The sequence below is a fragment of the Balaenoptera acutorostrata genome, chromosome 9, assembly GCF_949987535.1.
Source record: "Balaenoptera acutorostrata chromosome 9, mBalAcu1.1, whole genome shotgun sequence".
Lineage (NCBI taxonomy): Eukaryota > Metazoa > Chordata > Mammalia > Artiodactyla > Balaenopteridae > Balaenoptera > Balaenoptera acutorostrata.
The window spans coordinates 55,419,640-55,446,408 of NC_080072.1; the positions used below are offsets into that span (position 1 = coordinate 55,419,640).

The following is a 26,769-nucleotide window of genomic DNA, read 5'->3' on the forward strand; positions in this document are numbered from 1 at the left end:
ATCGCGGCCCCTCCCGTCGCGGGGCACAGGCTCCAGACGCGCAGGCTCAGCAATTGTGGCTCACGGGCCCAGCTGCTCCGCGGCATGTGGGATCTTCCCAGACCAGGGCTCGAACCCGTGTCCCCTGCATTAGCAGGCAGACTCTCAACCACTGCGCCACCAGGGAAGCCCTTCCTATGCTTATTGACCTTTCTTATATCTTCTTTTGTGAAGTGTTTCACTCTTTTGCCCATTTTTAATTGGGTTGTCTCTTTGTTACTGGTTTGTAAGAGTTCTTTATATACTCCAGGCACAGTACTTTGTCGAATTAATGTTTTACAAATATTTTCTCCCAGTCCATGGACTGCTTTTATATTTTCTTAACAACATCTTTAGATGAAAAGACATTTTTTATTTCGGCAGTGCCTTATTTATCCATTTTTAATTTTAAGGTTAGTGCTTTCTGTGTCTTCTCTAAGAAATCTTTGCCTACCCCAAGGTTGCAAGAGATTCTGTGTTTTCCTCTACAGATTTTATGACTCTAGCTTTTATGTTTACTATGATCTCCTTGAATTAGGTTTTTTTGTGCTGTGAGGTAGGGAATGAGATTCATTCCCTACCTCACAGCAACTGTGTTTATCCACTGTTCCAGCACCATTTGTTTAAAAAACTTTCCTTTTTCCATTAATTTGCCTAGGTTCCTTTGTCCAAAATCAGTTGGCCATATATGTGTAGGTCTGTTTCTATACTCTTTATTCTGTTCCATTGATCTGTTGTTTGATCCTTATGCCAGTACCAGATTGTTTTGATTACGTAGCTTTATAAAAAAGGAAGTCTTGAAATCTGGCAGATTTAAAGATTGGTTTATCTCTTCTAGATTCTTTGTTTTTCCATATAATTTATAGTATCAGCTTCTTAATTTCTACAAAAAGAAGCACACATACACACAAAAACAAAGCCTGTTGGAATTGGGATTGTGACTGTGAAATTATTGACCCATATATAGAAATATAACTGAGTGTTTGTTGATCTTGTATCCTGTGACATTATTAGTTCTAGTAGTTGTTTTGTGGATTCCTAATGATTTTCTACATGAAAATCATGTTACCTGTGAATAAAGAAAATTTGACCAGTTTTAATATGTACATGTATACAAAATATATAAGCTATACTTGAAGACAAAGAGACAAAGAAAAACACAAACCCAAAATTAAAGCAAAAAAGAAAAATAGTTAATTTTTTCAATGCTCCTAGTTTCAAAGGGGCTGTTGCTTTAATTCAGTCTTCTTAACTTGGGATTATTGTTAATTTTTTTTTCTTTATGGATACCCAACAAGTAATAGCCTTCATAGCAGTGGGTTTTTTGGGTGACTTTAGTAATGTAGTTAATTTCTCTGGGCCTCAGTTTCCCATCTGTAAAATGATATAGTTCAATCAGATTATTTTCTAAGGTCTCTTTCAGATTCCTGTGAGTTCTTCATTTTAGCTCTCAATATATCACAGACAGTCAGATGGGTACAGAAAGGGTGTTTTTAGAACATATCGTGACTCTTGTTATTTCCCTGTTGTAAATATGCTAGAGAATTGTGAAATCATCAGTTGAGTTCATTATTAATTTTCTTTATCCTGGAAACTTTGTCCTCATTTTGTTCCATTTATGCCTGTGGCTCTGTGTTGAGTTTATAGTTAACTCACTTAAATTTTTCTACAACTTTTATTTCTAGGCTTCATAGAGCCCAGTGTGCAATTAAACAGACTCAGGTAACTGTTCAGAAAATTGGAAAGGAAATTGAAGAAAAACTAAGACTCACATCTACAAGCAATGAGCTGGTAGGTTTTTATATATTAACCTATTTAAATTCCTTGACTTTAAATATTGTGATCACCGTATTCTTCTTGTATTTATTTCCCTCTTTTTTCCCCCACAAAACTTCAGGTAGTTTTTTCTTTCTTTTTATTTTTTCCTCTTAATGTTTCACTGAGACTTCTGTTGGCATTTAAATGTTATAAACAAACTTTCCCATCTGCTAATAGTGTAACATACAAAGTGCCTGCCTTTTTATGCTAGTTGAAACTTTAGATTACATACAATTACTTAGAAGATAATCAAAAGATATTTTATTAATATCTTATAAATGTGAACTCTAGACATGAACTGTATAGTGAATGAAAAATAGCTGCCAGAAGAAAAAAAATAATAAACTGTAGATACTAATCTGCTTTTAAAAGATGAATTTAAAATTATTTGGATTGAATTTAATAGGTTAGTTTATGGACAGTATTCTGTTTTGGGAAAGATTCTTTTAATGAGGTATTTCCAAAGAAATAGAAATTCCAATCCAAATGGACAGATTTAAGATTTTAGTATAATTTTGGGGTTGCTTTATACTCTTCCTAGTGGGGAAAAAAATATTAATCTTGGAATGAAGATTCTATCTTTTTAAGCAGAATAGTGGGTATAACCAATAAACGGAGCTTTTCTCAAAATGAAGTCACAGTGCTAATGATAGCTTTTGATGAAATTTGTGCTATAGATAATGATACTTAAAACTCAAATCCTCAAATTAAGTCCGAAGAGAAAAATTTTAAGTATTTGTTTGTACAAACTCGATACCATAGATAGGCAGTATCTTCCAGCTGTCTTTCACAGCACTATCAACTTGGCAAAAGGTCTTTATGTCCCCAAACAAAAGTTCCATTGTCTATAAGATTTGTCTGAGATAATAATTCAATGGATGAACTATAGAAAGCAACATTGCAATTAACCTATACAGACTTCTCTCTCGTGGAATTTGAAATTAACAGATGATAAAGTATTTAATCTATATAAAACTGCTGACTTTGACCTATAAATGGCAGTGTCATATAGTTCAGTCTGATATGTAAAATGGCTAGTGCTGTACCTGGCACATAGCAGGCATACAAAATATGGTAGCTGCAATAACTATGGTAGTGACACTTTTTATTCATACGACTTTTCACACCTATGGAAAATCTTCCACTTTGGAGAAGCTATTAAACCACCTCCTTTTGTAACTTAGGTCCAATAAAGGACCAAACTCCAGGCCACAGATACATTGGAGGAGGAGAAAAAATAGCTAATTTTAATCCTTTCTGTAGTGTACAAAAATACCACATTTTTAGAGCCTTTGGGGAGAAACTGCTAGGTTTTTTCTTATTTTCCTCTCTCAAGGCTGGGAAATTACTTATTTCATTAAGTGACAGCATATGCTTTGTCTCAGTATGGAAAAATGTATGTTTAATCCTATTTTTCTAAAATATAAGTGGTGACACGCAGAGCAAGGTGATAGAATGTATGAGTTTAAAGAGGTCAGGTTCAGAGGTTCACTGTGTGTTTTTATGCGGCCTAGTCAACATATAAGAAAATCACTGGATTTTTGAACTGAAAGTGAACCTAGAAATCTAGTTTCCTTATAACCTCACTTAAAACCACACTCCCCTCAGTACCTTCTGTCCCCTTCCCTGTTTTGTTTTTCTCCATAGTATTTATTACCCTTTAACATGCTATATACTTCATATATGTATTTTATTTGTCTGTCTCTCTAAACTCTGTGAGGAGAGGGATTTTTGTCTATTTTTTTTTTTTCCTCACGGCTGTATTTCCCAGTGTCTAGAAAGTGTTTGACACACAGTAGGAGCTCAATAAATATTTGATGAATTTAAGGATGAATCTAGTGTAATCTCTTTTTAAAAGAACAGGAAAATGAGACCTAAAGAAAGTAAGCAACTTTCCCATGATCATTGACAAATAGAGACAGAAATTTTGGTTTCCTTGTCTCCTTTCAGAGAGTAATACCAGGTACTTGTTTGTTATCTACTGTAAGGTTTACCTGTAGGAAATTAGAAGCCCTTACGATTATATTTTTTTCTTCATTCCCTTTCCAAATTGGCCCAAGGTCATTATACTTCAACCCAAGCATTTTCAATATATAAGAATTAATTTTAGTCTAAGTGTAAATACAGTCAGAAGGCATACTTGATGTGTAAAGAAATCAGATTACCTTCTAAGATCAAATGTAATTAACTGTATAGAAGAAATTGGGTTCATACTTGATGACTTTCGAAACTTTGACATCTTCTCGTCAATGTCCAACATAATTTTTTGGCATTTAATTATGCTTTTTAGGAAATTTCTGCTGTTGTCATTTTGAGTTTTTGCTTAAATGTTTTGGATTTTGTCAAATTGCCTTTCCTTGTATCTTTTGAGATAATTTTATGGTTTTTTCTTGTATTATGATAGTGAAGTACATTGATTGATTTTTGAATGTTCATCCAACTTAGGATTTCTAGGGAAAGCCCCTCTTGTTCATGATGAATTATTCTTTTTATGTATGTTTCTAGATTCAACGTGCTAAAATTTTGTAAAGGATTTTTGCATCTATATTAAGGTGGAATATTGATCTGAAGTTTTGTTTTCTTGTCATCTTGTTGTTTGGTTTTGTTGGTGTAATGTTGGTCACAGCTAGTGAATTGGGAAGTGTTTCCTCTATTTTCTGGAAGAGTAAGTGTAGAATTGGATTTATTTCTTAAAGGTTGGTAGAATTTACCGGTGAAGCCATCTGGGCCTTTGTGGAGTCTTCTTTGTGGGCTTTGAGTTAGGAATTCAATTCTTTAATAGTTGAGGTGTTACTGAAGTTAGCTACTTCTTGAGTAGGCTTTGGTTGCTTGTGTCTTTCAGGGATTTGTGCATTTCATTTAAGAGGTGGTCTTTTTAATTTTAGCTATTGGGTATATAGTGCTTTCTTATTTTGGTTTATAATTGTATTTCTATTATGATAATTTTTCATATCTTTATTGGTTATCTTTTAGGAGGTGTAATTTTAAATATTTTTGCCCATTAGGAAAAGAAAAACTCTATTTAGATTTACAGAAAACTTGTAAAGATAGTTCAGAAAGGTTCCATACACCTTTCATCCAGTTTCCCTTAATGTTAACTTCTTGTATAGCCATGTTACATTTGACATGGTACATACAACTTGGTATATCATCAAACCAAGAAATTAACATTGATACATTACTATTAACTGTGGATTTTATTCAGGTTTCACCAGTGTTTCCACTATGTCATTTTTATTTTACTACAGTTTTAGATTTATAGAATTATTACAAAGGTAGTACAGAGAGTTTACCCTGTAAACCCCACAACCCAGTTTCTCCCATTATTAACATCTTACCTTAGTATGGTACATTTGTCATAATTATTGAACCTGTATTGATAAGTCATCATTAACTAAAGTCCATGCTTTATTCAGATTTCCTTAATTTTTACCTAATGTCCCTTTTCTGTTCCAGGATCTCATCCAGGAAACCATACTGCTTTTAGTAGCTAAGCTTCCTTAGACTTTTCTTGGTTGTGAAAATTCCTCAGACTTTGATTTTTTTGATGACTTTGACAGTTTTAAGGATTACTAGGTCAGCTGTTTTATATAATATCCCTTGATTGGGGTTTGTCTGATGTTTTGTTGTGATTAGACTGGATTCTAATGTCTTTTTTTGTTCCAGTATCCAGTCTAGGACACCACACTGGTTTTAGTCATCATGACTTCCTAGGCTTCTCTGATCTTTGACAGTTTTTCATTCTTCCCTATTTTTAAATCACCATGACTAATCACTGTTGATAGTAACCTTGATCACTAGGTTAAGGTGATGTCTCCCAGGTTTATGCACTCTAGAGTTCCCTTTCCCTGCTCAATTTTTCGAAAGCCAGATTCTAAGCCCAGCCTCCACTCCAGAGGAGGGGAGACTATCTACACACATTATTTGGGTACTTTGTGAGGAAGATTTGTCCCTTCTTCCACACATTTATTTATTCAGTTGTTTAATTATCAGTATGGATTTGTATCTATTTATTTTATACTTTAGGTTACAATCTGATACGATGTTCTTTATTTCCTTGCTTCAGCTGTGGCATTGAGAGCTCTTTCAGGATGGATTCTGTGTCCTTTTGACATGCCCTCATCTCTTTTTTGTTCGTTTGTTTTTTAAAGCAAGTTCTTAATTTCTGGCACTATGTGATCTGGACTCATCAGGTATTTTCCCTGTCTCAGCCCTAGAATCAGCCATTTCTCCTAGGAATCCTGTTTCTTTCATTGAATAATGGAATTTAGAAACAAGATATGGGCACTGTGTGTGCTTGTTGCTTCTGAGTTGTAAGTGCTTCTAAGCCCTCTCAGTGGACAGAGCTGGTATATACAGGTATCTGTCTTGCTATGTATTAAACTTAACATACATTTATTTATCTATTTTTTGCCGCACTGGCTCTTTGTTGCTGCGCGCGGGCTTGCTCTGGTTGCGGCGAGCGGGGGCTACTCTTTGTTGTGGTGCGTGGGCTTCTCATTGCGGTGGCTTCTCGTTTCGGAGCACGGACTCTAGGCACGCGGGCTCAGTAGTTGCAGCGTGTGGGCTCAGTAGTTGTGGCTCGCGGGCTCTAGAGTGCAGGCTCAGTAGTTGTGGCACACGGGCTTAGCTGCTCCACGGCATGTGGGATCTTCCTGGACCAGGACTCGAACCCATGTCCCCTGCATTGGCAGGCAGATTCTTAACCACTGCGCCACCAGGGAAGTCCCTTCCCTCATTTTTTTTTTTTTTTTTTTTTTTAAAGGATTTTCTTATTTATTTATTTATTTATTTATTTATTTTTGGCTGTGTTGGGTCTTCGGTTCGTGCGAGGGCTTTCTCCAGTTGCGGCAAGCGGGGGCCACTCTTCATCGCGGTGCGGGGACCGCCCTTCATCGCGGTGCGCGGGCCTTTCTCTATCGCGGCCCCTCCCGTCGCGGGGCACAGGCTCCAGACGCGCAGGCTCAGCAATTGTGGCTCACGGGCCCAGCTGCTCCGTGGCATGTGGGATCTTCCCAGACCAGGGCTCGAACCCGTGTCCCCTGCATTAGCAGGCAGATTCTCAACCACTGCGCCACCAGGGAAGCCCCCTTCCCTCATTTTTAAATGGGACTTTTGTCTTCTTATGCTGTGGTTAAAGACTGTGTGGGCATGCACGTGTGTGTGTGTGTGTGTGTGTGTGTGTGTGCACATGCACGCTCACGCATTTCTGGATACAAGTCCTTTTTCTGATATGTGTGTTGGCAGTATTTTCTTCTAGTCTGTGTCTTGCCTTTTTGTGTTCTTAATGATGCTTTCTAAAGAGCAAAAGTTTCAAAGTTTGATGAAATCCAATGTATTTTTTTAATTTATTTTATGGTTAGGGCTTTTTGTGTTCTTTCTAAGAAATCTATGCCTAACCCAAAGTCACATAAATTTTCTTCTGTGTTTTGTTCTAGAAATTTTATAGTTTTGGACTTTACATTTAGACCTATGATCCATCTCAAGTTTTTTTTATAAGTTAAGTGAGGTAACAGACTCCCTTATTATTATAGCTTTGTTGTCTTAAAACCAGATGGGGTAAGTTCTCCAGCTTTGTTCTTTTTAAAAATTCCTGTGGGTTTCTAGGTTCTTTGTATTTACAAGTGAATTTCAGAATAAATTTATCAGTTTCTACCCAAAAAAAAAAAAAAAGCCTGCTGGAATTTTGATTAGGATTTATAGATCAATTTGTGGAGAATTGCAATCTTAACCATATCGAGTTCTCCAATCCATGAACATGGCATCTCTCTCTCTTTTTTTTTTTAATAAATTTATTTATTTTTGGTTGCATTAGGTCTTTGTTGCTGCACATGGGCTTTCTCTAGCTGTGGAGAGCGGGGGCCACTCTTCATTGTGGTGCGTGGGCTTCTCATTGCGGTGGCTTCTCCCGTTGGGGAGCATGGACTCTAGGTGCGCGGGCTCAGTAGTTGTGGCACGTGGGCTCAGTAGTTTTGGCTCACGGACTTAGCTGCTCTGCGACATGTGGGATCCTCCCGGACCAGGGCTCGCACCCGTGCCCCCTGCATTGGCAGGCAGATTCTTAACCACTGCACCACCACGGAAGTCCCGGCATATGTCTCTTTTATTTTGATTTTTTCTTTAATTCTCTCAATAATATCTCATAGCTTTCACTGTAGAGATTCTGGGCATCTTTTGTTAGTGTTATTCCTAAGTATTTTATGAGAGGTTTTTTTGTTCTGGGCATTATTGCAAATGGGATTGTTTTTGAAATTTTGTTTCTCATTTGTTTCCTGCAAGTATATAAGAATACAGTTCATTTTAATTTAGTAATCTTGCATCTTGCAATCTTGTTATATTAACTTTTAAATTCTAGTAGTTATTTTGTAGATTTCTTGGGATTTTCTATATAAACAATCGTACCTGCAAACTTGGACTGCTTTATGCGCTTTAATTTTTCTGCCTTATTTCAGTAGCTAGGGCATACAGTACAATGTTGAATGAAAGTGACAAACATGGAAATCCTTTACTTGTTCCTGATCATAAGGGGAAATCATTCATCCTTTCTCCATTAAATATAATGTTAGCAATGCCTTTTATTGGCTTTAGGAAATTCCCTCTTATTCCCAGTTTCTGAATTTTTATCGTGAATGGATGTTGAATTTTGTCAAATGCTTTTTCTGCATTTATTGAAATAAATGATCATGGCATTTTCTTCTTGATTCTGTTACTACGGTGAACTACATTGATTTAATTTCAAGTGTTTAATTAACATTGCATTTATGGAATAAACTAATGGCTACAATATAGAGTACAATCTTTTTTATACCTTGCTAGATATGATCTGGTAATAATTTAAGAGTTTTTGTGCCTATATTTATTAGGGATATTGGGAAGCTGTGTTTTAAATTACTTTGTTAGATTGGTATTAGGATTATGGTAGCCTGGTAAAATTAGTTGGGCAGTGTTCCTTTTGCCTACTCCACCTTGACTAGAAGCGGAAGCCTCCTGGATTTTTAACATTTTCAAATAGTCTGCCGAGATTTCATGTCTTTTTATTCATTATGAGAATATTTAACTTTTTTTCACTTAGCATATTTGTAATAGTGACTTTCTTTGATAATTTTAACATCTGGGTCATCTCAGAGTTGGCATATGCTGATTGTCTTTTCCCTAGAGAGTGAATCACATTTTCCTGGTTCTTCGTATATTGGGTAATATTGCATAGTACCCTGGACATTGTGAGTGTAATTTTGTGGAACCTCTGGATTTTGTTGCTTTTTTCCAAAGAATATTGATGTTTTAATTCTAGCAGGTAATTAACTTGGTTAGGCTCAAACTGTCATGCCTGCAATGGACATTGCCTCAGATTTCAGGTCAGTACTCTCATCCTTAGGCACAGCCGCTCTCTGTTTGCCTCATGCAGGTATGATTTAGGATTCGGAAACTCAGATTGAATTTAAACAGAATTCGGGGTGCCCCATTCTCTGGCTTCCTCCATTCTGGTGGCCTTGATTGCCTAATCTCTTTTCCCTGGTTCTTCCTGCCAGAAAGATAGTTGTCTTTGTGCTGGTGTTTAACCATAGACACCCTCTGGGCAAAGTCACAGAAAAGGGGAATTTCACTCCTCGTGTTGGTTGTTTGCACCAGGTTCTGAGTTTACCCCAAAATCTGCCTGCCATTGATCAATTTTTAGAACCCTCATGTAGTAGCTTTTTGTATTTTATCTAGAGTCTATAGCTGTTATTTATGGAAGGACCAGTTTGATAGGTACTTATTCTCTTATATCAAATGCAGAACTCCTGTATGTTTTATTATTACATATATTTTTGCTTTATCTCTCTAGCTGGACCTGGGTTCTAGGCCTGATATTGCCACTGAGTCTATGAAATTAATGGATTGGATTGAATATTTTCTAAGGAAAATTTTGCCCTTTCTTAGTGGCTAAGCAGGTATAGGTACAATAGAAACAATCTGTAAATGACATTTTAAAGCAAATTTGTTAACTTACAGGACAACTGCCATAGTTCTAAAACTTTTTTTCAGATTGTTAATTATTTCCATTTTTTGATGGGAAAACTAGTATAGATGAATAATGCCCTAAACCACTCAAGACCCCTTTATACTCTAAATATTGTAAAGATCTCAAGGAATTTAGGGTATATCTATTGATAATTCCTAGGTTAATAAAAGACAGATGAATCCTCACATTTACTTCTGCAATCAATCTGTTGTGATATCACAGATCTTATAGACTGGAAAACTCCACTATACAGTTATGAGAAAATGAGAGTGAAAAAGGGAGATAACAGCTTAGTATTATTATGAAAATATTTTTGATCTCACAGACTGAAATGGTGTTAGGAATCCTCATGGTTTCCTGAACCATGCTTTGATAGCTTTTGCCTAAAAAGCCTTTTTGGCTCCAGCGTAATCTACAAGAAGAAAATTGTTTAATATGTCATTTACAGATTGGTGTGTCATACTGAAAAGAATCTTTAACATTGTCCATCACTGTCTTTGTAAAGATGCATAAAAAGGAGTATGCTTGCAAAGAGATGAATGTATCTGATTTTCAGATCACAGACAGTGTTGTATAAAAACACTAAAATCCGATCAAAAGTGATCCTTTGGAGATGTACATATGACATTAACTATACTTGGAGTAAACAGGTAAGTAGAATGCAGAAACCATTAGAAGATATTATACTTATGGAACATTAAGATCTTTGAGTACTTAGATTCATTTGAAAGGAAGCAGAACCAGATTCCACTTGGTCAGGGTTTGTTTACTCATCAGAAATTAGAGCCAACAATCCTGGTTTTGAATGACTTGATTTATTTCTGTAAATGGGCCGGTTTTTGCACATGGACCATAACACAAACACACTATACACACACCTTCCTGTATTAGTTTAGTATTTAGACTAACTTGTACTCTTAGTTCTTTGATTCTAGTAAACATAACCCAATTTGAGCATGTACCCTGGAATAGAGCAGCTTAACCCCCCTACCTATGCATATCCCTGTGTTCTTTGAAGAGTTGTTTTTCTTTTCTATTTTTTTTCCCTACATAGGTAGAATCTAGTTTACATATCTTGTGGAGAAATTCAAGTTAAGGAAATTGAACACATCTCTTTGTGGAAAAAGATTGCTTCCTAAGAATTTGTATATTTTTTCCCTCAGTGATGTAAAAACACTGATCACACTACTGGATTACCAAAGAAACCCAGATTGTTTTCCTGATTCCTCTCTCTTTCATGATAAGCAACCTCACTGACTTTTGGTCTTTGTTTTTACAGGGAGTTGGCAGGGCAAAATGGCTTTTGTCTCCACTAGACCCAAGCCCTTAGAAAACAGAAACTGTTTCTCATTTATCTAGAAGCACGTAGTAGGCCCTTCATAAATATTTGATTCATTCAGAAAAAAATTGCTTAGGAATGTTTTATATTTCATAGAGTTTTCCAGTCAAATATAATAATGATGATTGGAAATAAGCTTTACTGCTGGAATGTCTTTAACAGACGATCATACCACTGTTCAGAATCAGTATTTCAGAGATGAGGAAGAATGCATTTTGGGTGAGAAACGATAGCTGTAAAGCACTTTCCACACAACTGCCAAAAGTCATTTTCCATGCCCATTGCCTCAACAAGACCATACCATTACTCATCTCACTGAGTACCCATGCTTCCTCATTGTCTGTGAATCAAATAGAGGTGCTGAGTTTTTTCTTTTAAAGTTTTCCACCAGCTCATCCCAGGGCTTAGTAACCTATTCAGTTTACTTAATGAATGGTTTTTTCTCCCCATTAAAATTTTACTTAGTATATGTCTTAGGCAGGAGACTGGTTAAGATTTTTCTCATGGAAAATGATGGAAAGCATATTATTGACACTATTGATAAAGACTAGGAGAGAAGGGTACATACCTTCATAGTGCAGTAATTGTGTGTGAATGCAAACATGTGCAGGCACATATATGTTCATTGTGGGGGTAGGATTTCAGATTTTATCTGGAGGCAAATTGTGGCAAGGTATTTGGATTAAAAGGGAGTCAGAGTAAAGTTTAAACCATGGCTTTATAGGTTGAAGTAGGAAATATTTTTATGGAAAGATAAGTTAACAAACTTATTTGGTAAACTTAATTGTATCTTTGGTAGAATGTGTCTCGGATTTGTTTTATTAAATGAACATTCAGTAAAATTGACTTTTTTGAGGTACAGTTCTATCACTTTTTAAAAAATGAACTTTGTGTCTTAGAGTAGTTTTAGGTTTACAGAAAAATTGTGCAGAAAGTACAGAAAGTTCCCCCCCCCCATTTCTTTTGTTATTAACATCTTATATTAGAGTGACACATTTGGTACTATTGTTGAATCAATATTAATACAATATTATTAACTAAAGTCTGTAGTTTACCTTCGGGTTCACTCTTAGTGTTGTATAGTTCTATGAGTTTTGACAAAGGCACAGTGTCATGTATCCACCATTACAGCGTCATACAGAATAGTTTCACTGGCCTAAAAATCCTCCATGCTTCACCTATTTATACTTTTTTCCCTCCCTCAGAACACCTGGCAACCACTGATCTTTTTATTGTCTCCACAGTTTTGCCTTTTTCAGAATGTAACATAGTTGGAGTCATACAACATGTAGCTTTTTCAGATTGGCTTCTTTTACTTAGCTATATGCATTTAAGGTTCCCTCGTGTCTTTTTAATAGCTTTTCATAGCTCATTTCTTTTTATTGCTGAATAATGCTCCATTGTTATTGGATATGCCACAGTTTATCTTTTGACCTATTGAGGCACATTTTGGTTGCTTCCACGTTTTGGCAATTATGAATACAGCTGCTATAGGCATTTATGAGTAGGTTTTTATGTGAACACAAGTTTTCAGCTCATCTGGGTAAATATCTAGGAGCACAACTGCTGGATCATATAGTAAAGCTATGTTTAGTTTTGTGAGAAACTGCCAGACCATCCTCTAAAATGGCCATACCATTTTGCATTGCCATCAACAATGAATGAAAGTTCCTGTTGCTCCACATCCTTGCCAACATTTAGTATTGCCATTGTTTTGGATTTAAACTATTCTGATAGGTGTGTAGTGGTATCTAATTGTTCTTCATTTTTAAAATTTATTTTATTTTTTGGCTGCATTGGGTCTTCGTTACTGCACGCGGGCTTTCTCTAGTTGCAGTGAGTGGGGGCTACTCTTCGTTGTGGTGCGCAGGCTACTCTTCGTTGCGGTGCATGGGCTTCTCATTGCGGGGGCTTCTCTTGTTGTGGAGCATGGGCTCTAGGTGCGCTGGCTTCAGTAGTTGCGGCACGCAGGCTCAGTGTTGTGGCTCACAGGCTCTAGAGCACAGGCTCCGTAGTTGTGGCTCACGGGCTTAGTTGTTCCACGGCATGTGGGATCTTCCCAGACCAGGGCTCGAACCCGTGTTCCCTGCATTGGCAGGCAGATTCTTAACCTGCGCCACCAGGGAAGCCCCTATCTAATTGTTTTAATTGCAATTCCCTGATGACTTGTGATATTGAGAATCTTTTCATATGCTTATATGCTTATTTTCATATGATAATCTCTGTATCTTCTTTGGTAAGGTGACAGTTCAAATCGTTTGCCCATTTTTTAATTGGGTTGTTTATATTTTATTGCTGGGTTTTTAGAACTCTTTGCATATTTTTTATTCTATTCTTTATCAGATAAGTAGTTTTCAAATATTTTCTCCCAGTCTGTGGCTTGTCTTTTCATTCTATTAATAGTCATTTTTGCAGAGCAGAAATCTTAATTTTAATGAAGTCCAACTTAACAATTTCTTCTTTCATGGCTCATGTGTTTGGTGCTGTATGTAAAAAGTCATCTCCAAGCCTAAGGTCACCTAGGTTTTCTCCACTGTTATCCTCTAAAAGGTGAATAGTAATTATTATTTCACATTTAGATCTGTGATTGATTTTGAGTTAATTTTTGTGAAAGATATAGGTCTATATCTAAATTTTTTGTTTTGTTTTTGTTTGTTTGTGTGTGGGTGTCCAGTGGTTCCAGCACTGTTTGGTGAAAAAGACTATCCTTTCTCCATTGAATTGCTTTTATTCCTTTGTCAAAGATTAGTTGACCATATTTGTGTGTTTCTATTTCTGGGCTCTATATTCTGTTCCACTGATTTGTTTGTCTATTCTTTTGCCCATACCACTTTGTCCTGATTACTGTAGTTTTATAGTAAGTCTTGACAGAAGATAGTGTCAGTCTTCCAACTTTGTTCTTCTCCAGTATTTTGTTGGTGATTCTGGCTTTTTTGCTTTTCTCTTTAAACTTTAGAATCAGTTTGTTGATATCCACAAAATAATTTGCTGGGATGTCACTGAATCTATAGGTCAAGTTGGGAAAAATTGATATCATAATAGTATCTTCCTATCCCTGAACATGGACAATTTCTCATTTATTTGGGTCTCCTTTGATTTCTTTCATTGGAGTTTTGTAGTTTTCTTCATATAGATCTTCTACATAATTTGTTAGATTTGTACCTAAGTATTTTATTTTTTCATACTAATGTAATTGATGTTGTGTTTTTAATTTCAAATTCCCATTATTCCTTGTTACATAAGAAAGCAGTTGACTTTTGTGTATTAACCCTGTATCATGCAACCTTGCTGTAATCACTTGTTAGTTCCAGGAGGTTTTGGGTTATTTTGTTGTTGTTGTTGTTGTGTTGGGTCTTCGTTTCTGTGCGAGGGCTTTCTCTACTTGTGGCAAGCGGGGGCCACTCTTCATCGCGGTGCGCAGGCCTCTCACTGTCGCGGCCTCTCCCATTGTGGAGCACAGGCTCCAGACGCGCAGGCTCAGTAGTTGTGGCACACGGGCTTAGTTGCTCCGCGGCATGTGGGATCTTCCCAGACCAGGGCTCAAACCCATGTCCCCTGCATTGGCAGGCAGATTCTCAACCACTGCGCCACCAGGGAAGCCCTGGGTTGGTTTTTTGTTTTTGTTTTGTCAATTCTTTGGGATTTTCTACATAGACAATCATATCATCTGTAAACAAAGATGACTTCATTTATTTCTTTCCCAGTATACATAGCTTTTATTTCCTTTTCTTGCCTTATTTCATAGCTAGCACTTTCAGTACATGTTTAAGAGAGTGGTGAAAGGGGACATCCTGTGTTGTTCTCCAACATAGGGAGAAAGCGTCTGGTTTTTCACCATTAAGTATTTTGGCAAATATTAGTAGGTTTCTTGGCAAGTATTCTTTACCAAACTGATGAAGTTCTTCTTTATTTCTAGTTGAATGTCACATGCTTTTTCAGCATCCATTGATACGGTTATATGGTTTTTTTTTTTCTTTAGCCTGGTTGATGTGAAATCCATTAATTGATTATTGAAAGTTAAACCTGTCTTGCATACCTGGAATATAGTTCATATATATATATATATGTATAGGCCTATTCAGATTGTCAGTTTCTCCTAGTGTGAGTTTTGGTAGATTGTCTTTCAAGGAATTGATCCATTTCATCTAAGTTACCAAATTTATGGGCATAGAGTTGTTTATAGTATTTTTAATTATTCTTTTAATGTCCATGAGATCAGTTGTGATGGCTCCTCTTTCATTCTTCATATTAGTAATTTCTGACTTTTCTTGGTTAGCCTGGCTAGAATTTTATCAATCTTACTGACCTTTTCAAAAACACAGCTTTTGGTTTTGTTTACTTTGTGATTTTCTCCATTTAATTTATTCTGTTTGGAGTTCACTAACTTCTTGAATCTGTAGATTTATTTCTTTTGCCTAATTTGGGAAGTTTTTAGCCATTATTTACTACAGGTCCTTTTCATTCCTGCCCACTTTCTCCTTTCCTCCTGGTACTTGATGATACAAGTGCTAGATCTTTTGGTATCATTCCACAGATTTCTGAAGCTCTGTTCATTTTTATCTCTATTGTTTAAATTGGGTAGTTTCTATTGTTTTATCTTCCAGATTAAAGATTCTTTTCTCTGTTTCCTACATTCTGCTGTTGAGCTCATTCATTGAGTTTTTTATTTCAGTTCTTTAGGTCTTCACTTTCTTTATTGAGATTTTCTGGGGTTTTTTTGTCAAGATGTTCTATTTTTTGTTTCAAGCATGTTCTTAATTTCTTTTTTTAAATTAATGTTTATTGGAGTATGGTTGATTTACAATGTTGTTTTAGTTTCTACTGTACAGCAAAGTGAATCAGTTATACATTTACATATACATATATCCACTCTTTTTTAGATTATATTCCCATATAGGTTCTTAATTTCTATTGAAGCATTTTTGTGAGGGCTACTCTCAGATCATTGTCAGATAACTGTAACATGTCTGTTTGTCTCAAGTGTTGGCATCTATTGATTATCCTTTTTTATTTACTTTGACATCTTCCTGGTTCTTGGTCTGATGAGTGATTTTTGATTGAAACTTGTACATTTGGGGTATTATGTTACGAGTCTCTGGATCTTATTTAAACCTTCTATCTTACCTGGCTTCCTCTGACACCTCTGGTAGTGGAAGGAAGAGGCACCATCTCATTACTGCCAGGTTGGGGTGGAAGTCCAAGTTCCCCAAGAAGCTTCCATTGACACTTATGTGGCAGAGGAGTGTTTGTGTGTGAGTGTAAGAGGGCTTGTTAGTGCTGACTAGGAATGGGAGTTCCAGCTGCCCACATAGGGAGTAAGGTGGTCTCAATAGCACTGCATAGTAGTGAAAGTTCTGACTCTCTACTTGGCCTCCTCTGATATTACCCAGCAGGAAGGGAGAAGGTTATCTTGTTACAGCTGTAGTGAGGCTGCAGGCTCCCCCTGTGGTATCCACTGACATTATAGGGGACTTGGTTATTTACTGTCTGGAAGGGATGAAAGCACCAGGTCTCTACTTGACTTTCTCCAAAATCTGTGGAATATTAGAGCACCTATGTTCAGCTTAGTAAGGATGGAAATCTACTTTTTGTTTCTATGGATTTGCTTATTTCGGTAATTTCATATAAATGGAATCTGTGGCCTTTTAAAACTGGCTTTTTTTTTTAGTTAGCATAATGTTTTCAAGATTCATCCATGTTGTAGCATATATCGGTACTTCATTTCTTGTTATTGCCAAATAATATTCCATTGTATATATACCACATTTTATTTATCTGTTCATCAGATGGTGGACATTTGGATTGATTTCATTGTTCGGCTATTATGAATAATGCTGCTATGAACATTCATATTCACATTTTTGTATGGGCATGTTTTTTATTCTATTGGGTATATACATATGTCTAGAAGTGGAATTGCTGGGTCCTAAGGTAATTCTGTGTTTAACATTTTGAGAACTCCATTTCTTTTTTATTATTAATTTGTATCTTATTTTACTGTGGTGTTAGGAAAGAGGCCTGATATATTTTATAGTGTATTTTAGGTTCTTAGAACTGTTCCCAGATTTTAGATTTTATTTCTACTCTGTTCTTTGCTTACATCTGTATTCTTTCCATTAAAATGACAGGTGCTGATAATTAAGTTACTCAAGAGATCTGTAAGTTACATGAGTATTAAAGTGCTTTAAACCAATCACATTTTGAAACACTGTGAGTGCTCAGTTATTCATAGGCATAACTTTTATATTCATAAATTTACCTGTGCTTTTAATTATTTAGAAAAAAGAAAGTGAGTGCCTGCAGTTAAAAATTTTGGTGCTTCGAAATGAACTGGAAAGACAGAAGAAAGCTTTGGGACGGGAGGTGGCATTACTGCATAAGGAACAAATTGCATTACAGGACAAAGGTGAGTAAAAACACCATACAAACAGCCTAGCCTCCACATTCAGTAATTTTCCTTTCTTTTTCTCCATAGGCTCAAATAGTCATCTTTGTATAAATATACTAAAACAATTTTTTTAAGATTTTTGAAGTATTTTGAAGTTAATACGTACAGTATAGTGTATACACACACAGACACACTTCATATTTTCACAGTGAACACACCTGCATAAGCAGAATCTCCATCAAGAAACAGAGACAAGGACCCCAGAAGCCCAGAAGTTTCATGTTCTCTTCCATTCATGGCATCTCTAGCCAGACTAACTACTACCTTGACTCACTATACCATAGATTGGGTTTGCCTAATTTTGAACTTTATACACATTGAACCATATAATATGTATGTTTTATGTGCTGGCTTTTGTTCAACATTTTGTTTGTAAGATTCATCCCTACCTGAATGTAATGTAGTCTTAGTTTATTTTTGCTGCCAATAGTATTACACTGAGTGAACATGTATTTATTTATTCTTGCTTTTGGCATTTCATTAATTTCTAGTTTGGGACTATTACAGGTAATGTTTCCGTGAATGGTATAGTACATGTTTCTTAAAGAAGTTTTTTGTTTTTTTGTTTTTTTATTTATGGCTGTGTTGGGTCTTCGTTTTTCTGTGAGAGGGCTTTCTCTATTTGCGGCAAGCGGGGGCCACTCTTCATCACGGTGCGCGGGCCTCTCACTATCACGGCCTCTCTTGTTGCGGAGCACAGGTTCCAGACGTGCAGGCTCAGTAATTGTGGCTCACGGGCCCAGTTGCTCCGCGGCATGTGGGATCTTCCCAGACCAGGGCTCGAACCTGTGTCCCCTGCATTGGCAGGCAGATTCTCAACCACTGCACCACCAGGGAAGCCCCTTAAAGAAGTTTTTTAATGCATTTCTTTTGGATATAAACCCAGGAGCAGAATTACATAGTCATAGTATATGCACATCTTCAGCTTTAGTAGGTTGTGTCCAAAACTTTTCTAAAGTAGTTGTGCCAATTTACCTCTTCTCCATCCAGCAGTGTATCCTCCATCCTTGTCAGCGTTTGGTACTTTCTGTCTTTTGTATTTTAGCCTTCCTGGTGGGTATGTTGTTAGTGTCTCCTTGCAATTTTAATTTTGATTTCCCTGAAGACTAATGAAGTTGAACACTATTTCGTTTCTTGCTGATTGGGATACATTCCTTTTGAAGCACCTGTTAAAAGTCTTTTGCCGCTCCCCCCACTTCTATTGGTTTGAGTAATATTGTTTTTTGATTATATATTATGGATATGGTTTCTTTGTTTGAAATATGCATTGAAAATATATTCTCCCATTCTGTGGCTTGCTAGTTCACCCTTTTGTGATACCTTTACATGAACATAAGTTCCATTTTATCAGTCTTGTCTTTTCTAGTTAAGGTCTTTTGTGTCTAGTTTAAGAAATATTTGTCTATTTTAATGTCGTAAAGATCTTCTGTGTTTTCTTTTAAATGCTTTACTCTTGAACTTTTTACATTTATATCTGTAATTCATCAGGAATTGATTTTTTTGTGTATGATGTAAGGTAAGAGTCAAGACTCACTTTTTACATATAGATAGTCAGTTGGCCCAGCACCATTTATTGAAAACCATCCTTTCTCCATTGCACTGCTGTTTCTCTTTTGTCGTAAATAAGGTAAACATATACTTGTCTGTTACAAGACCATGTGTTCTGTTTCACTGAACTGTTACTCTGTTCTTTTGCCCTTATCTTACTGTTTTAATTTCTCTCATGTTATATTTGGTCTTGCTCTCTGTTAAAGTTCTTCAGCTTAGCTGTTCTTCAAGATCACCTAGGTAATTCTTGTCCTTTTGCATTTTCATATGAACTTCTACACAGAAAAGAAACCTTATTAGGATTTTGAGTGGGAATACATTTGATATATTTACCAACACAATTGGGGTTAATAGACATCTTTACAGTATTGAGTCTTCCAATCCAAGAAAATGGTATATGCCTTTGTTTGTTAGATCATTTTTACAAAATCTTATTGAAATAAAGTAGTTGTTAGTAAATGGATGTTTTCCGTGATTCACTGAATTTATCAATATTTCTATTTTTGATGTTTTATGATAACTGTTATAACTATCTTTAACTTTTATTTTCTACTTGTTGCTGATATATGGAAATATGAATGATTTTTTTAAAGTGGTATTGATTTTATTATATGTGCAAAGAAATGTTCCCCGGAAGTTTCATAGACAAATTAGCAGTTCTAATGTTAGGGTAATGGCCCTGCAGCTGCAGCTCTCACAGTGATTGATGATTTATTTATTTATTTATATATTATAAGCTAATTATATTTACAATTAAATTCAATTATACTATAATTAAATTGATTCTATTCTAATTATTTTATGACATAAGATAAGAAAATTACAGAAAGTTTTTTAAACAGCTTTATTGAGATTTAATTCATATACCATGCAGTTCATTTTAAAGTGTATAATTCATTCTTTTTTGGTTTATTTATAGGGTTATACAATGATCACAGTCTAATTGTCCCTCCTAAAAGAAAATTCATACCCATTAAACAGTTGTTCCAAATTTCCCCTTTCATAAATCCTAAGCAACCACTGATTCATTTTCTGTCTCTATAAATTTGTCTTTTCTGGACAATTTATGTAAATGGAATCATGCAATATGTGGTCTTTTGTGACCAACATTTTTCATTTAATGTAACGTTTCAAGGTTCATTCATGTTGTAGCATGTGTCATTACTTTTTTTTTTAAATAAAATTCAATTACATGGATATACTACGTTTTATTTATCCATTCATCAGTTGATGAAAATTTGGATTGTTTCCAGTTTTTGCCTATTATGAGTAATGCTTCTATGAACATTCATATATAAGTTTTTGTAAGGAAGTATGTTTTTATTTCTCTTGAATACGCCTGAGGGTAGAATTGCTAGATCATGTGATAACTGTTTAACTTTTTGAGCAATTGCCAGCTGTTTTTCACAGCAACTGTACTATTTTACTTTCCCACCAGCAATATATGAGGGTCCTAGTTTCTCAGTGTCCTCACCAATACATGTTATTTTCTCTCTTTATTATTGTAGCCTTCCTAATGAGTGTGAAGTGGTATCTCATGGTAGTTTTTTTTTTTTTAAATATTTATTTATTTATTTATTTATTTTGGCTGCATCAGGTCTTAGTTGTGGCACGCGGGCTTCTCTCTAGTTGTGGCTCACAGGCTCAGTAGTTGTGGCGCGTGGGGTCTAGAGTGTGCAGGCTTAGTTGCCCCTTGACACATGGGATCTTAGTTCCACAATCAGGGATTGAACCCGTGTCCCCTGCATTGGAAGGTGGATTCTTAACCACTGGACCACCAGGGAAGTCCCTTGCATGGTAGTTTTGAATCACATTTCCCTAATGGCTAATGTGCTTATTACAGTTGATTTTTGTATAATAATTTTACAGGCATACCTAATTTTATTGCACTTCACTTTATTGCACTTTGCAGATAATTGCTTTTTTTTTTTTTTTAAACTGAAGGTTTGTGACACTCCTGTGTTAAGCAAGTTTATTGGTACCATTATTACAATAGCTTTGGCTCACTTCATGTCTCTATGTTACATTTTGGTAATTCTTGCAATACTTCAAACTTTTATATTATTATTGTATTTGTTATGGTGATCTGTGATCAGTGATCTTTGATGTACAATTGTACTTGTTTTGGGGCACCACGAATCATGCCCAATAAGACAACGAACTTAATCGATAAACGTTATGTGCGTTCTGACTGTTGCAGTAACTAGCCATTCCCCTGTCTCTCTCCCTCCTCTGGGGCCTCCCTATTCCCTGAGCCACAATAATTTCAAAATTAGGTTAGTTAATAACCCTACAGTGATCTCTAAGTGTTCAAGTGAAAGGAAGTGTCATACGTCTCTCACTTTAAATCAAAAGGTACAAATGATTAAGCTTAGTGAGGAAAACATTTTGAAAGCCAAGATAGGCTGAAAGCTAGGCTCTTGAGCCAAGCAGCCAAGTTGTGAATGCAAAGAAAAGTTCCTGAAGGAAATTAAAAGTGCTACTCCATTGAGTACATGGATGATAAAAAAGTGAAATAGCTGTATTGCTGATATGGAGAAAGTTTTTGAGGTCTGGATAGAAGATCAAATCAGCCACAACATTCCCTTAAGCCAAAGCCTAATCCAGAGCAAGGCCCTAACTCTCTTCAATTCTGTGAAGGCTGAGAGAGGTGAAGAAGCTGCAGAAGAAAAGTTTGAAGCTAACAGAGACTAGTCCATGAGGTTTAAGGGAAGAGGCGTTCTCAATAATATAGAAGTGCAAGGTGAAGCAGCAGGTGCTGATGTAGAAGTTGCAGCAGGTTATCTAGAAGATCTAGCTAGATAATGAAGGAAGGTGGTTACACTAAACAACAGAGTTGCAGTGAAGACAAAACAGCCATATACTGGAAGAAGATGCCATCTAAGATGTTCATAGCTAAAGAAGAGAAGTCAGTGCCTGCGTTCAAAGCTTCAAAGGACAGGCTGACTCTCTTGTTAGGGGCTAATGCAGCTGGTGACTTTAAGTCGAAGCCAGTGCTCATTTACCATTCTCAAAATCCTAGGACCCTTAAGAATTATGCTAAATGTACTCTGCCTGTGGAAAAAGAAAGCCTGGATAGCAGCACACACCTCTGTTTACAGCATAGCTTACTGAATTTTTTTTTTTAATTTATTAATTTTTGGTTGTGTTGGGTCTTCGTTTCTGTGCGAGGTCTTTCTCTAGTTGCGGCAAGTGGGGGCCACTCTTCATCGCGGTGCGCGGGCCTCTCACTATCGCGGCCTCTCTTGTTGCGGAGCACAGGCTCCAGACGCGCAGGCTCAGTAATTGTGGCTCACGGGCCCAGTTGCTCCGTGGCATGTGGGATCTTCCCAGACCAGGGCTCGAACCCGTGTCCCCTGCATTAGCAGGCAGATTCTCAACCACTGCGCCACCAGGGAAGCCCTACCGAATATTTTATGCTCACTGTTGAGACCTACGGCTTAGGAGAAAAGATTTCTTTCAAAATATCACTGCTCATTGATAGTGTACCTGGTCACCCAAGAGCTCTGCAGATGTGGTGGAAATAGTAAGAGAACTAGAATTAGAAGTGGAGCCTGAAGATGTGATTGAAATGCTACAAGCTCATGGTAAACTTAAACGGATAAGGAGTTACTTCTTACAGATAAGCAAAGAAAGCTTGAGATGGAAACTACTCCTGGTGAAGATGCTGTGAAGATTGTTGAAACAACAAAGGATTAAGAATATTAAATAAACTTAGTTGATAAAGCAGCAGGGTTTGAGATAAGATTGACTCCAGTTTTGAAAGGAGTTCTACTGTGGGTAAAATGCTAACAAACAGCAAGCACTGCATGCTGCAGAGAAATTGTGAAAGGAAGAGTCAATCTATGTGGCAGACTTTGTTGCTGTCTTGTTTTAAGAAGTTGGCCATAGCCACTCCAACCTTCAGCACCCACCACCTTGATCAATTAGCAGTCATCAACATCAAGGCAAGACCCTCTACCAGCAAAAAGATTATGACTCTCCAAAGGCTCAGATGATGGTTAACTTTTTTTTAGTAACGAAGTATATTTTCATTAAGGTATGCGCCTTGTTTTTTTAGACATAGTGCTATTACACACTTAATAGACTACAGAATAGTGCAAACGTAACTTTTATGTGTACTAGAAAACCAAAAAAATCATGTGACTTGCTTTATTACAATATTTGCTTTATTGTGGTGGTCTGGAACCAGACCTGTGATATCTACGAGTTATGTGTGTATATCCAAGGAACTTATTAATTCTGATTGTTGTTAGATTCTTTTGAATTTTATGTGTACAGTCAGTTCACCTGCAAATAATGGCATTTTAATTTATTTCCTAATATTAGTGCCTTAAGGGACTTCCCTGGCAGTCCAGTGGTTAAGACTCCACACTTCCACTGCAGAGGGGCGGGTTCAATTCCTGGTCGGGGAATGAAGATCCCACATGCTACACAGCCAAAAAAAAAAAAGAGAGAAAAATTAATGCCTTAAATTTTTTTTTCTTGCCTGATTGCACTGTCTAGTACATCCATTATAATATTAAATAGAAGAGGTGACAGTGGATATCTTTGTCTCATTTCTAGTCTCAGGAAGCTTTCAGTGTTTCACCGTTAAGTATGGTGTTTTATTATAAGCTTTTTTGTGGTTTTTATTTTGTGGTTTACATTTTTAACATCATTTCCTCATTTTGTCATTTTGTGTTGCTATTTTTTAATGAATTTTTAAGAGTTCAGTATGTGAGCATTCATTTCTTTGTCTTTTTATCTTTCTAAAAATCTATTCACTTGAGGTATAATTTATATACAATAATATTAATCAATTTAATAAGTTTAACTAATGTATTCAGACAAGTAACTGCCACCATGGTGAATGAAAGACATTTCCATCACACTAAAAATTTCCCCTTTCCTCTTTGTAGTCAATTCATTCCCCTCCCTTTTGACCACTGGCAACTACTGATCTGCTTTCTGACATCATTTGCCTTTTAAAGAATTTTATATAAATGGAATCATATAATATATACTCTTTATATTTGGCTCTTTTTCACTTAGCATAATGATTTTGGGATTTATCCATGTGGTTGCATGTGTCAGGAATGAATTTCTTTTTATTGTTGAGTAGTATTCCACTGTGTGTTTGTGGAATACACACACACAATTTGTTTATACATTTATCTATATACTAGATTTGTTTCCTGTCTTGAGTTATTATGAACAAAGTTGCTGTAAATATTTGAGTAGAAGCCCTTGTGTGGGCATATTCTCTTGGTTAAATAACTAGGGGTGGGGGCTTCCTTGGTGGCGCAGTGGTTGAGAATCTGCCTGCTAATGCAGGGGACATGGGTTTGAGCCCTGGTCTGGGAAGATCCCACATGCCGCGGAGCAACTAGGCCCATGAGCCACAGCTACTGAGCCTGCGCGTCTGGAGCCTGTGCTCCGCAACAAGAGAGGCCGCGATAGTGAAGAGGCCCGCACACCGTGATGAAGAGTGGCCCCCGCTTGCCGCAACTAGAGGAAGCCCTCGCACAGAAACGAAGACCCAACACAGCCAAAAATAAAAAATATAAAAATAAATAAATAAATAAAAGATTACTATAAAAAATCCATTAAAAAAAATAACTAGGGGTGGGCTTGCTGAATGTATATAGTAAGAGTGTGTTTAACTTTGTAAAACTGTTAGGCTGTTTGGCATTCCCACTAGCAATGCATGAGAGTTCCATTTACTTCATATCCAAACATTTTTCATTTTAGCCATCCTAGTAGATGTATGGTTGTTTCTCATTGTAGTTTTAATTTGTATTTCTCTGGTAACGAATGAGGTTGAACATGTTTTCCTGTGCTTATCTGTTATCTGTATCTTTTCTCTGGTGAAATGTTTAGATCTTTTTTGGCTACTTTTTAAAATTTTTTCCCTTTGGGAGTGTTCGAGAATATCTTTTTATTGATGTCTAAGAGTTCTTTATATACTCTAGATACATGTCATTTATCAGATACATGTTTTACATATTTTTCTCCTTAATAATGTCTTTTGAGTTTATTCATCATTTCTTTTTAGATAAACTTTGTCTTGTAGAAATCTTTGCTTAACTCAAGGACACTTAAGATTTTCTCCTGTTTTCTTCCAGAATTTTTATCATTTTAGTTATTAGATTTATGTCTGTCATTTATTTGGGGTTAACTTTTGTGTATGGTGTGAAGAGAAGAGTCTCCTGAACACTGCTGGGACTCTGATTTGTCTACCCGCTCTGCATTGTGGCCTAGAAACAGTCCCCACCCAGTAAGCTGGAGGAGTATAGGGCTCACCTTGTTTGTTTCCCTTTTCTCAGAAACCACTGTCCTGGGCTGCCTATTATCCAGTGTCTGAAACTGTTGTCGTGTATAATTTTGTATGATTTTTTAGTTGTTTACAGTGGGAGGGTAAATCTGATGTATGTTATTCCATCATTCAGAAATAAAAGTCTTTTTCCTGTGCTTTCTCACCTCTGTGCTTGTTATGAGAATATGCTTTTCCCATCTCTACTTGGTTCAGTTATTTTCCTTCTTCAAAGACATACTTAAATATGAGCTCTCTTTCGAGGCTTTTTTCTCCCTCATCCAGAGATTTCTTTCTCCTCCTGTGACCCCATAGTATTTTTTAAAAAATATTTTATTGGGCTTCCCTGGTGGCACAGTGGTTGAGAGTCTGCCTGCCAATGCAGGGGACACGGGTTCGAGCCCTGGTTCTGGGAAGATCCCACATGCCGCGGAGCAACTAGGCCCGTGAGCCACAGCTACTGAGCCTGCGCGTCTGGAGCCTGTGCTCCGCCCCAAAAGAGGCCGCAACAGTGAGAGGCCCGCGCACCGCGATGAAGAGTGGCCCCCGCTCACCGCAACTAGAGGAAGCCCTCGCATAGAAAACGAAGACCCAACACAGTCAAAAATAAATAAACAAATAAATTTAAAAATATATATTTATTTTATTTATTTATTTATGCATACTTTGCCGGGTCTTAGTTGCGTCACATGGGATCTTTAGTTGTGGCATGCAGACTCGTAGTTGTGGCATGCATGTGGGATCTAGTTCCCCAATCAGGGATCGAACCCAGGCCCCCTGCATTGGGAGTGCAGAGTCTTACCCACTGGACCACCAGGAAAGTCCCCCCCCATAGTATTTTTGATGTTGCTTATTTTACTAATTAGTTGGTTTGGACTTTGAGGGCAGAAACTTTACATTTTTATGTTAGTATCCTTCGTAGTGCCCAGCGTAGTGCCTTACGTGGCACCCAGAGAGCATGAGCACAGAGTGAGGCTCTGAGGGGCTCTCTTCTAGGTAATGTGCATTACATATAGTGCATGAATCTTTTATCCTTAGTTCATCTGCAATGCATCCTTTTTTGGCTACCTGTTTGTTTTCAGTGTATTTCAGACAGCTGAGATTGATAGATAAATGACATGTAATGGCAAACAGAAAATCAGTTGTGTTGGGAGTGTATTTGGAATGTGAATAAAGTAGGCCATAGTTAACAAGTTTTAAATTTTTATACTGTATGAAATACAGGTTAGACTCAAAGAATAATTTTACTTCATTTCAGTAATTTTAGAAAAATATAGTTTAAATTTAAAGGGATAGGTTTT

General features: G+C 36.6%; 1 protein-coding gene across 4 annotated transcripts in view; it reads left to right on the forward strand.

Moving 5' to 3' along the window:
- The window catches only part of UVRAG (UV radiation resistance associated), a 312,724-nt gene that overhangs the window by 132,730 nt on the left and 153,225 nt on the right, over positions 1–26,769 (forward strand). For all 4 annotated transcript variants that reach the window (XM_057553092.1, XM_057553093.1, XM_057553094.1 and 1 more), the window contains 2 exons: positions 1,704–1,809; positions 17,457–17,583. In XM_057553092.1, coding sequence (XP_057409075.1) covers positions 1,704–1,809; positions 17,457–17,583 — 233 coding nt within the window. The remainder of the gene's footprint in view (positions 1–1,703; positions 1,810–17,456; positions 17,584–26,769) is intronic.